At 40.0% G+C, this 13,683-nt stretch overlaps 1 protein-coding gene across 3 annotated transcripts in view; it reads right to left on the bottom strand.

Moving 5' to 3' along the window:
* Positions 1–1,059: 1,059 nt before the first annotated feature.
* The window catches only part of tgfbr3 (transforming growth factor, beta receptor III), a 215,115-nt gene continuing 202,491 nt past the window's right edge, over positions 1,060–13,683 (bottom strand). For all 3 annotated transcript variants that reach the window (XM_060919731.1, XM_060919733.1, XM_060919732.1), the window contains exon 17: positions 1,060–7,004. In XM_060919731.1, the coding sequence (XP_060775714.1) occupies positions 6,886–7,004 (119 nt within the window). In that variant the 3' untranslated portion in view covers positions 1,060–6,885. The remainder of the gene's footprint in view (positions 7,005–13,683) is intronic.

The raw sequence follows: 13,683 nt of genomic DNA, 5'->3' as shown, positions 1-13,683 counted from the left end.
TCCCCCACAGTCCAAAGACATGCAGGTTAGGTTAACTGGTGACTCTAAATTGAGCGTAGGTGTGAATGTGAGTGTGAATGGTTGTCTGTGTCTATGTGTCAGCCCTGTGATGACCTGGCGACTTGTCCAGGGTGTACCCCGCCTTTCGCCCGTAGTCAGCTGGGATAGGCTCCAGTTCGCCTGTGACCCTGTAGAACAGGATAAAGCGGCTACAGATAATGAGATGAGATTTATATATTATCATCTGAATCACTTCTAACATGCAGTTCAGCAAGTAGTGTTGCTGCCTTACAGCTGCATAGTCCCTGGTTCGAGCTGGGGCTTGGGGAGTCTATGTGGAGTTTTACAACAATTGAAAGCCACACCTGATGAGTGAGCATTGTGACACCTGAGAATGAGCCGAGCACGAACGTGATTCCAGCTTCATGTATACTCCTATTGTTTAGCTTTACAATGTACTTTTGTCCAATTTTCTTGATAGCATGTTTTACCGTGCCAGAAAAAAAAGCAAGTCTCTTTCAGACACTAAACAAGTTGTCATGATTTAATGCGACTGTGTGATGACTTGCAGATGCACATGCTATGATGAAGACTATCAGCTTCTCTTACTGTTTAGCTACATTAGCCTCTGGTGCAAAACTCATGAACAAACTTGTCTTTGGTGATGAACTACATTTGAAATATGAGGGATGTTGTGTAGATTATATTTTTGGCCAGACTTTTATTTTAATAAAATGCTTGGTTTACATTGCCTCAAAGAAAATACAATGTATGTGTGTACTCATAAAGCTTAATGTCCATATGGCTCACATCCCATATCGACCTCGCCCTGGAAAGGGCTGAATAACTGTGTGCTTTCAGAGCCAATGTTTACACTGTGTTAATGCACGCCATTCAGAGACAATGTCTAACAACACCATGGTTGCTTGTGATACACAATAAGGAAGATTTATTGAAAGTGGAAAATAGTCTAGATATGAAAAATCACAGCCAATAGCTTCCCTAAAGATTAGACCATACAGGGACAGTTTGTTGGCACAGACGCACAAACACGCTTAGTGAAGATTATACGACTTTATTTTTTTATATACAGAACATTTAGAGAGCATGCAGATTTACAGCACAGTTTATTTACAGAAAAATGAAATGTTTCACATGAGATCAAGAAATGACAGCCAACAGACGGACCTGATTTGTCGACAGGGCGGCTTTGAGTGTGTTTTAGTTCACATTAACATTTACTAAATATATGGTATGACAAACATCCAGCTTTTAGTGATTCTTACAATGTATATGTAATGGACAGAAAAACAGCACATAAAGCTACTCAAACTCAATAACGTATGCGCACACACACACACACACACACACACACACACACACACACACACACACACACACACACACACACGCAAAGCCAACCATGCATACACACCACAAATGAGGTAGATAACAGCAAACATTCAGACAAATACAAACACATGAACACATATCTGACCTAGGAATGTGTGCTTTTGACTAGACTGCTGTGGATTATGTATTTTAAATAATTTCCAACGTCACAATGTACATGACAGCATTGTTGTTTCGGGAATTAATTTTACGCCAACAGTCCCAAACAAAATAACAAGATCTCAAGCACAGTAGAAAGAATCACAATTTAAAAATAGAGACACCAAATACTGTTTTAATAATGAGAATATAATAAAACTTCTAAATAAAAGGAAAATTTATGATTTCTTTATTCTCATTGCTGAGATTTTTGTTTACACGTTTTGCCGAAATATGTTTTTGCTTCTAAAATGCTTCTGACATTTGGCATATTTTTCATGGAGAAGAAAGTCATGGAAGAAGGGACACACATTTCATGTTTTTTGGTGAATTGGAATTGGACAAAAGGTCCTTGGACTCTGAGCCGCACTCACTCAGCGAACCACAGCATTTTACCCCGTAATGACTTGGAGTAAATGGGGTGACTGTTTTTTTTGTTTTGTTTTTAAACTAAGTTTGGTTAATACTTGTTAATAATACTCTTAATATTTTTTGAGACAAAAGAATCTCTATAGTTTTAGGCAACATGATAAAAACTCTTACATGTGCACACTCACATACAACAAATAGGAAAGCATGTGCTCGGTTGATGTACAAAAAAAGACACACAAATGAAAAAAAAAATGCTACACACAGGAAACACTTTCCAACCGGGAATAAAAACAAAATAAAATAATCGACACCGAGTTGCCAGTTTATCAGATAAATCTACTACTAAGTGCACTTTGTAATTGTAATTACTGAATATAGTCCATCTGTTGCTATGTATAACGTGTCAGCCTCCATCTATCCTGCTTCCCATCTTAAATACATCACTGTAGGCCAATCACTGAGCAGATATGAGTTGGGTAAAGGATTATCTTCAGCACAGCAGGTAGGTGGATATAATAAACTGGTAACTTGGTGTAACTCTGGATTGTCAACATGTCCCATATCCTTGTGTCTACAGAATTAATCTGAAAAGAATTCACAGTATAGGATTAAAATCATAGCTTGGCTCTAGATCTTAGCTTTTCTCAAAAATATACCTTTATACACAAATATATTTTTCTATATATATATATCGATACTCTGTTTGCTCTGTTTCGAAGACATCTATACAAGTTTACATGCACTTAAAAGCTTTAAAATAAAATACATTCTATAGATTCTGCAGCAAGTGACACAGTTATGAGATGCACAGAGTTTATGAAGCTTCACATGGGAAGATACATTACATGCTGTATACAAAGCAAACCAAGCCAAACCAGCTCCCCTCTTTCCTCACATAATTTCATCAGTATGTGATCTGACCTCAAGGCATGTTTGAAATGGTAACATTCATGTTTGTTTGTGACGGTGGGAATCGCTTTGGCTTCACTTTGACCGACACCTACCATAAACGGCATATAAACCAAGCCCTGTATGGAAACGCAATAGGAAATATACAATAACAACACAGTAATGAGACATTAGTTGGAATGTTAGTTTGAGGCCTTTCTAACCTGTGCTTTTTTTTGTGTGACTGGATTATTTACATGTTTGGTGCGGTGAGAGACTGGTGAATTGAGGCCCGGTCCCACAACACCGATAACCATAAATAAATCGGTCCCCTGCAGTTTATGTGGTTGGTGGGCACGCTAGACCGATAACGATACCTACTGTATAGCCCAGGCCTGGGTTTATCCGTATCGGTGAGATTGCTTCTGGGGTGATTTTTCCAGGCCTGGACCTGATCCGATAAAACATCTGACCAATCAGGTAACTGTTTACATGTGACGTTATCTGAGCACGTGCTATTTTTCCCCGGGCATCTTTGTACATCCTTGTTGAATCATGAAGTCACAGAATACAGATTCATGCAAAATAAAAAATAGAATACAAAGCACGGATCTTTTATTCACGGATATGTGATATGTTCCGTGAAATATCAATAGTAAATTAATAAAGTAAACATATAAATGCAGGTAAGATATTTTAATTATGAACTTCAGCAGTCCAAACATTTAAGTGTTTTCAACTTTAATTAATTTTTATCCATGATGCATCATCCGTATGAAATCGGTAACCAATCTGTAATATACTGAAACGTCCGTGACCAATCTGTAAATTATTAGCTTCCGTGATGCATCTGTATTAAAATCCATAACCACTCCATATTTTGTGTCCTTTTTTATTATATTTCCATAGTCCGTGACCTATCTGTATTTTATCAACCACTGGAGTATGTGCATGGGTTGTTTTGAAGTCCAAGCTGTACAGTATGACCCGGAATAATGTGCTACTACTTGGAAAAACATCCATGACTATTCATAAGTTGCATGCATTTATTTCTCTGAGTGGCAGGACCAACAGATATTATAGTCGGGATTATAGTTGTGGTGTGACTGCTCCAGACTGGAACTAAATTCAGGCACAGGTATAGTCATAGTTGTAGTTATAGGTATAGTTATAGTTATCGGTGTTGTGGGACCGGGCCCTTAACGGTGCAGAAACCTAATATGTCTCAGCTAATGACTATATGAGGGATAAAAAGAAACTTCAAATTTCTTTTTCAGCTGAATTATTGCTGTAAGTCTCCAGAAATGTCAAGAACAAATCGCTAAGCAATATTTTTTCTCTAGCTACACTGTCCAGCTGTACTATATAGCTAAAGTTTGTGACACCTGACCATTACACCCATATGTAGTTCTTCCCCAAACTGTTGCCACAACACTGGAAGCGCACGATTGTCTCGGATGTCTCTGAATGCTGCATCTTTACAATTTCCCTTCACTGGAACTAAGAGGTCCAAACCTGTTCCAGCATGACAGTGAACCTGTGCACTATGTGAGGTCCATGAAGACATGGTTTGACATGAGGAACTCAAACGTCCTGCACAGAGCCCTGACCTCAACTCCACTGAACACCTTTAGGATGAACAGGAACACTGACCACACCCCAGGCCTTTACACCCGACATCGTAGCCTGATCTCACTGATGCTCTTGTGGTGGAAAGGGCACAAATCCCCAAAGCCATGCTCCATGATCTAGTGGAAAGCCTTCCCAGAGGAATTGAGATTATTAAAACAATAAAATTGACTCAATCTGTAATGAGATGTTCAAAAAAAAAAAAAACCCACACAAATAGATATGATGGTCAAGTGTCCACAAACTTTTGGCCAGATAGTGTGAATAAATGAATGCTGTATGAGTGAATTCAACACTGGGGACTCTGCTGATCCGGAAGTGTTCTATCTGTTTTTAATACTGGAGACCTTTCTGATGAATCACTTTGATATTTCTTATAGTTACAGCTTCTATTTTTATGCATTTCTACATAAAATGTACATTGCATGCTGTGCACATAAATATATAATAGCCATGACGGCAATAATATAATCTGTGAAATGGTCAGATAGGGGAGATCTGTCGTAAATTTAAATGATCATGATACCAAGTTCCTGCTTCTCCTCATTCCTGTAGCTGCTCTTCATATCTACAGTATATAAAGTTCTTTCTGAAAGATGCTCTAAAATATTTTGTGATTATACATGATAATTTCCAAATATTTATTAAAAAGAAAAAATAATAATAATAATAAAATAAATGCTCTGTTGTTTAAGCCAAATCATTGTATACATTTGTTGGGCATTTACATTAATAAATAAATACCTCTTTAAATGATTTCTTATTTAGGAATCATCTACATTATATACGATTCTTATATTAGAAACACATCAAAATAAGTGATAAGCTTGGCTTAAACTTTCGATAGATTGAGGATAATATCATTGTATAAAATCATTTTCACTGTAAAATTCTGTCTATTTTATATACAAAAATAGTTTTATATTTATTTATTTATTTATTTACAATAAATCCATATATAAACTGTATTATCTGATAAAAACCTCTATCAAGACATTTACAAACTAGAGGACCCAATATTGCTACAATTCACCTTTTCAATTACAAAAATAATGCAACAATATTGTAATAAGACCTAAAATATAAGAATTTCTTCTATTATTGGCAGGTTATTAGGATCATATTGGCTTAGTCTTAACGAATAACGTACAAACCAATATTCAATGATATAAAGAGACACGATTAAAAAAAAATTTGGCCAATTATGTAATTAAAAAAAACAACAACACAATATAATGTGTATAATGATTTTAAATGAATAATATTATGTCAATACTGACTAGTTTAAATCATGATGGTGAAAATGAAATCAAGGCTCTATTTACACTAAGGGAACAAATTGCAGGTTGGAATTTGTTTTTAATCCAATAAAAATCATTTCATTTCAAAGATACCTCAGGGAAAACCTGGGTCTGCAATGCACCTGATCTGATTAGGTTCTTCATGTCAAATTTCTGTGGGACATTAGCGCTTAGCAATGCTCATTTCTCCGACACTAATCCCAATCCCCCCGCCAAAAAAAAAAAAAAAAAAAAAATTCCTGAATGCTGAAAATGCAACTTCATTATTATGATCTAGTATTTCTTCTAATGGGTTAATGTATTTTGGGCCTTTTCTGTAATAAAGTGACCATACTGTAATATATATATTTTATATCTTAAGCATATCCTTTTAAATATTGGCAAATACAAGATTAACTGCTGGTTTGGCCGCGATGCTTTTATGGCAGTTCTAATAAGTCTTACAGAAGAAATACAGCGTGTGGAACATAAAATAAAAATAAAAAATCTTTCTTAAGAACTTTTTCCACTGGAATATGGAACATTAATGTCTTGTCAACGGATAAAATGCAGTAGTTTGTGTCAAATATGTAGTATATTTTTCCCTTTAGGGTTATTATTGCTCTGAAACCAGACAGACATTGTATTAATTATGAACTGGCTGAAATCTTGCACGAATCGAATTGTGCTTGCTTTGGCACACCAAACATCGCGCAGCCACACACTCGGCATCAAACTCTCTCATCTTCCAGATGCTTCCACACCATAAGAACGATTGCAGTAAACAAGCTTTTTTATCAACAGGTCTTTCCAACCATATATGGCAGAAAATTAAATGTCCTGGTGTAGGGGGTTTTCATGTCTGGTTCCTCACCAGCATTTTTCATCTTTCATCCACATTTTGTCAAGGCTTTGTTTCTTCTCCTGTTCCACATTCCCGACTATTTTAGGATGAAAACTGAGCCGGTTACAAGCTGTGATGTTGTACAAAAATCATTCAGTCCTTTACTTTCAGCAAGCAGCCAAAATTGATATTGATGAAAAAGGTATGTGATTGGAGCCCTATGTGGTGACCTGCCAGGCCCACATCTTATGTGTGTGTGTGTGTGTGTGTGTGTGTGTGTGTGTGTGTGTGTGTGTGTGTGTGTGTGCCCGCATGTGCGTGCTATGCGTTACTGCTGCTGGAGCATGGTGTGCTCTGTGTGCTGCCAATACTGTGAGCTGCACTGCTGTTCTCTGAGGCAGGAGGAGACCTTGGCACAGTTTGTCTCATTGCTGGATCACCTAGAGAGAGAGAGAGAGAGAGAGAATGTAAACTTGTTTTGGTGTGGAAGGAATAACACACGAAAGACCACATGGTTATCCAAAATGAATGCATGCCAGGGTGGTGTGATGCAGCATGATGAGAAGCAGAATGATTGTTTTCATATAACCGCAAGGTCTGGAGTGAGTTATTCCACTTATACCACAGCAATTTGCCAACAGTTACAATAGTTAATTAATTAATGAACAACAATTCTTGCATGTTAACCGTTTATAGTCAGATTTAATGTCATGGAACATCCGAGAGATGAGTTAGTTCCTGTTATCGCTTATGTTATAGCTGTGGCAAACATTTGTTCCCTCAGGACCAGTCTTCTCTCTCTCTCTCTCTCTCTCATGCTGGGAAACTTTGTAAACCATCATGATTGTTACAAAGTGCCGACACCAGGACCCTCCATGTTACAGCTGGAACTTCTGTCCAAGCCGTGCTGTTATACAAAATAATGCTCCCCTTCTGACCATCTCATCTCATCTCATTATCTGTAGCCGCTTTATCCTGTTCTACAGGGTCGCAGGCGAGCTGGAGCCTATCCCAGCTGACTACGGGCGAAAGGCGGGGTACACCCTGGACAAGTCGCCAGGTCATCACAGGGCTGACACATAGACACAGACAACCATTCACACTCACATTCACACCTATGGTCAATTTAGAGTCACCAGTTAACCTAACCTGCATGTCTTTGGACTGTGGGGGAAACCGGAGCACCCGGAGGAAACCCACGCGGACACGGGGAGAACATGCAAACTCCACACAGAAAGGCCCTCGCCGGCCATGGGGCTCGAACCCGGACCTTCTTGCTGTGAGGTGACAGCGCTAACCACTACACCACCGTGCCGCCCCTCTTCTGACCAATCAGATTAAAAAAAAAAAATCAACTGCTCTGTGGTATAATCAGACACCAGATGACTGAATCCTGATCGTGTGTTTGAGCTAATCCCATGTTTGTCGTGATCACATCTGAGCCAATCACATGTTTCTCTTGACAGTGTGTTTGGGCCAACCCCATGTTTGGCATCCAGCAGTATAACAACTTTAGCCACAGATAGACAAAGAAATGTAAACTGCAGAGAACAGATGGCATGTGTCGACACATATTTTAGCAAAGGGCTGACCATACACCAGGACTGTGTCTCTTGTTCCTTCTCTGTGTGTGTGTTTGTGTGTGTGTGTGTGAACACTTTATATCTTGAAGATAGGGGACCTTGTGCTTGTGTGCACAAGGAAAATATTTTTCAAGAATAGTGTGTGTGTGTGTGTGTGTGTGTGTGTGTGTGTGTGTGTGTGTGTGTGTGTGTGGTGCGAGAGAGAGAAAGAGCAAGAGAGACAGAGAGACAGTGCAAATAACAAGAAAAACAGACTGCTGGAGAAAATGAGTGGATTTGGGAATTAAAACGTTTGGTAATTAAAATCTGGAACAGTGTGAGTGTACCGTATCTGTGTGTGTATTGTGTGTTTGTGTGCTTGTGCGATTGTGAATGCATGTGAGTGGGCTCCCCACTGCTGAACCCACACTCAGTCTGCTTCTCCCTTTTTAGGCCCCACTGCTGCTAATGTCTGCCAGAAATGTTCGGCCAAGTGACTCGAGCCGAAACGGCCCTGCTCCTCCCTCAGCCTGCAGAGTTAACCAGTTCCTCCTCACCTCATACATCCTCTTCTCTTCCTCCTCACCTCACACATCCTTTTCTTTTCCTCCTTACCTCATACATCCTCTTCTCTTCCTCCTCACCTCACACATCCTTTTCTTTTCCTCCTCACCTCATACATCCTCTTCTCTTCCTCCTCACCTCACACATCCTTTTCTTTTCCTCCTCACCTCATACATCCTCTTCTCTTCCTCCTCACCTCACCAATCCTCTTCTCGTCCTCTTCACCTCACACATTCTTTTCTCTTTCTCCTCACCTCACGCATCCTCTTCTCGTCATCCTCACCTCACGCATCCTCTTCTTGTCATCCTCACCTCAGATATCCTCTTCTCTTCATCCTCACGTCATACATCCTCTTCATTTCATCCTCACCTCACACATCCTCTTCTTGTCATCCTCGCCTCACACATCCTCTTCTTGTCGTCCTCACCTCACCAATCCTCTTCTCTTCCTCTTCACCTCACGCATTCTTTTCTCTTTCTCCTCACCTCACACATCCTCTTCTTGTCATCCTCACCTCATGCATCCTCTTCTTGTCATCCTCACCTCACGCATCCTCTTCTTGTCATCCTCACCTCACATATCCTCTTCTCTTCATCCTCACCTCATACATCCTCTTCATTTCGTCCTCACCTCACACATCTTCTTCTTGTCATCCTCGCCTCACACATCGTCTTCTTGTCGTCCTCACCTCACCAATCCTCTTCTCTTCCTCTTCACCTCACGCATTCTTTTCTCTTTCTCCTCACGTCACACATCCTCTTCACATTGTCCTCACCTCATGCATCCTCTTGTCATCCTCACCTCACACATCCTCTTCTCTTCCTCCTCACCTCACCAATCCTCTTCTCTTCCTCTTCACCTCACGCATTCTTTTCTCTTTCTCCTCACCTCACACATCCTCTTCTTGTCATCCTCACCTCATGCATCCTCTTCTTGTCATCCTCACCTCACGCATCCTCTTCTTGTCATCCTCACCTCACATATCCTCTTCTCTTCGTCCTCACCTCATACATCCTCTTCATTTCATCCTCACCTCACACATCCTCTTCTTGTCATCCTTGCCTCACACATTGTCTTCTTGTCGTCCTCACCTCACCAATCCTCTTCTCTTCCTCTTCACCTCACGTATTCTTTTCTCTTTCTCCTCACGTCACACATCCTCTTCACATTGTCCTCACCTCATGCATCCTCTTGTCATCCTCACCTCACACACCCTCTTCTCATCATCCTCACCTCACATATCCTCTTCTTGTGGTCCTCACCTCACGCATCCTCTTCTCGTCGTACTCACCTCACACATCCTCTTCTCCTCCTCCTTACCTCATCCTCTTCTCTTCCTCCTCAGCTCACGCATACTCTTCTCTTCCTCCTCAGCTCACGCATACTCTTCTTGTCCTCCTCACCTCACACATCCTCTTCTTGTCATCCTCACCTCACACATCCTCTTCTCTTCGTCCTCACCTCACACATCCTCTTCTCTTTGTCCTCACCTCATGCATGCTCTTCGCTTCCTCCTCACCTCACACATACTCCTCTCCTCCTCCTCACCCATCCTCTTCTCTTCGTCCTCACCTGACACATCCTCTTCATTTTGTCCTCATGTCACGCATCCTCTTCTCATTGTCCTCACCTCACGCATGCTCTTCTCTTCCTCCTCATCTCACGCATACTCCTCTCCTCCTCCTCACTTCACACATCCTCTTCTCTTCCTCCTCACCTCACACATCCTCTTCTCTTCCTCCTCATCTCACACATCCTCTTCTCTTCCTCCTCACTTCACATCCCCATCAGAAGATAGTATTCTTCCCACATGGTTTCCCTTAATCTCATCTCTTTCAGCCTTTCTGATGTGTGTTAAGTTATGAAGTGTCCTTTAAACAAGATGTAAACAGTGTTCAAATCAAGTGCTAAACTGTGACATTTGCCTTTGTTCTCGATCAGTGAAAAAATGGTGCACCATTTTTAAAGTACTTCAGTACTTTAATTAGAATACTTGTGTGTATAAGAGCAGGATCATTCTAATGATATCTCAGTGGTTAAGAGTCATGAGAAGGCTATGATTTTACGTCTGAAAACACTAAACATGTATTGATTGATGAACTAAATGCGTGTTTAGGTATAACATTGTGTACTTTGTGTAATTTTGATCCAGACGGTTTCTTTAACTTTGAACTACTCCTCTCTGTTCTTGGACTGGTTTCTACCTCACTTGAAAGTCACTTTGGCTAAAAGCACCTGCCAAATAAATAAATGTAAATATAGATTAATTGGAAATACAGCTGTATACAGAGAGCATGTCGAAATGGAGCATCAGAGAAAAAGAGACCAAGTGAGATTTTTGACTTTGAAACTATCAGGCTTCATCTGGCATTTGGTTGAATTTTGCCTCTAGAGGAAAGAACACCACCTTATTTTTTACTCATGTTTTAGTCATCTTCAAAATAACTGCAATATTTTAGGCTGCTCTGAAAACCGTAAAACCTTGAAGTTTAATGTTCATGTCCCAAACAATTCCTTTTAAGGTTATTCCAGTCAGATGAGGTAACAGTTTGCTATGTGAGAAGTTAAACTGGGTATATTGATTACAGCCATTATTAGAAAATCATCACTACAAAGGGTGTCACACTGGACCTGGCAACCCAGGAAGTCTGACCAATGTGATTCCCCCAGCTAGTATTATGCAGTCTATAGGTTTTTCCACAGAACTGGGCTAATTTTTTTTTTAAACTCCTTATCATCATATATGTATTGTCTGCTCATGTTAATACACTATGTGATAATACAAGAGTATTTTAGGAGCTTTCTTAATACTGCTCTGTTTCTAAAATGCATTGTATGATGTTATAATGTTAGCGCACAATCAGCAATGATAGTGAGAAGCTTTCTCACTATGGGAAGGGCAGAATTTTAATTTTGTCATCTTTTAAAACTCTGCTCTATAATCTGACATGAATCAAATTATAGTGGTTTCCATCAAAACAAAACAAAGTTAAAACTTAATGAATTAATCTAAGCAAAAAATGTCAAATTGTATCTCTGGAGGAAGCCTATAAGCTGAAATAACATGATGTTTTCCAGATGTTCCAACACAAACAGGTGGATAAAGATAATCTCCATGTCACTTGATATCACGTTTATTTTAGCTCAACACGCAGACGTTCAAGTAATGCCAAGATTACATCAGCATGAAAAGTAACTTTAAGACTTATAATTAGCACTTACTGTTGGTTTGGCTGTGACAAGAGATTGTAAGAAAACAGACAGACAGACCCAGAAAAAATTGGTCTGCTATCAAAAACGTCCTGGTGAAGCAGGTCAACGGCACTACGAATTAGTGGCACCATGCCAACTGCGGATGTGACTCCTCCTGAGTGTAATTAATCAATCACTGTGAAGAATCATGGAGAGAACTGGTGGAGACGAGTAGCAACTTCATCCTCCACATTCTGCACATAACTTTCCCCCAAAATAGACATTGTTGCCCTTGGATGTTCCTAGAGTGTTCTTAAACATTCTGCTATGTGTGTTTATTTTGCCTAGCAGGTGCTGTGGCTTTACAAAATAATTTTTATAATTTTTGTAATAGTAAACTGTAAAATGTGTTTTTGTTACATGGTGTAATACACTAGCAGTTAGAAGAATGTTGGGAGCAGGTGTACTACCATTTGGTGCTAAAAACATTCTGCTGGGAATCCTTGGGTCCTGAATTCATGTGAATGTTACTTTGTAGATCATGTACACGCCTTCATGGCAATGATATTCCCTAATGGCAGTGGCCTCTTTCAGCAGGATAATGTGCCCTGCTACACTGTAAAAATTGTTCAGGAATGGTTTGAGGAACTGTTCCAGTTCAAGGTATTGGTTGTGGTGTAGCTCCAGACCCAGTTTTGGGTGTCGGTTCCCTCCAGGCCTTGGTTTGCCATTGGTGATGCCTGTACTCCTCGCTACGGACTGCACTGAGCTCATTGCTCTTTTAACATCGTGGCTGTCCAGCGCTCTGTGAGGCAGTGCTTTTGCGCTTGGCGGTATCGCAGCGACTGTGCAGGCGGTATGGGACTTATTTTCGTGTGCCTTTTGGTGGGACTGTGGCTGCTACACCATTGGAATGACATCCTGACGGTTTTTTTGGTGGACTTTTTTTCCCCCCTCAATAATTGTAAAGTGACTTTGGGTATGAGAAAGGCGCTATATAAATTTAACTGATTATTATAACTGATTAAGGTGTTGACTTGGCGTCCAAAATCCCCAGATCTCAATCCGATTGAGCATCCATGGGAAGTGCTGGGCAAACAAGTCCAATCCATGGAGGCCCCACCTTACAACTTACTTAAAGGATTTAAAGGTTCTGCTGCTAATGTCTTTGTGCGAGATACCACAGCACACCTTCAGAGCTGTTTTGGCAGCACTAGGAGGACCTGCACAATATTAGGCAGGTGGTGGTTTTAATGTTATAGCTGATCAGTATAGTACAAGGAAGAAATGATAGTCCATTCTCTTGGCTTCTGTCATCTCACATTTCTAAAGTTAATTGCAAGAGAAGTGAAAAGAAAATTACCTGCTACTTCACACAAACTCTCTTTTCTTAGTCAAGTGAATTGGCTTTTCCAGCTAATGCTCTGTAAATTTGATTTGTGTTTTGCCTGACTTCCTCTTTATGCACCAGAGCAACTTAGTATCTAGCTTTCAAACAAGAAGGATGACATTTTCATAAACTGTCAAGCTTATCTCTGTCTAAAAGTGATTGTTTCTTTGAGGGTTCATTGAGAGTCAACTAAAATCTTGGCATCCAGTATAAGGTGTGTGTGTATACATACATACACACATACATATATATATATATATATATATATGCACACACTCACACACACACTTTCGAAGCAGGCAAGGGGAATTCCAGGTCTATTGTACTCAGAATATCCCAGAATGCCTTTTGGACCATTAATGCCCACTTCCAATGGCTAAAAACAGAGGCGTGTCCATGTTTCAACTAAT

This window comes from Neoarius graeffei, chromosome 4 (genome assembly GCF_027579695.1).
Source record: "Neoarius graeffei isolate fNeoGra1 chromosome 4, fNeoGra1.pri, whole genome shotgun sequence".
NCBI lineage: Eukaryota > Metazoa > Chordata > Actinopteri > Siluriformes > Ariidae > Neoarius > Neoarius graeffei.
The sequence above is the reverse complement of the archived record's forward strand: the minus strand, read 5'-3'. Positions and strand labels throughout refer to the sequence as shown.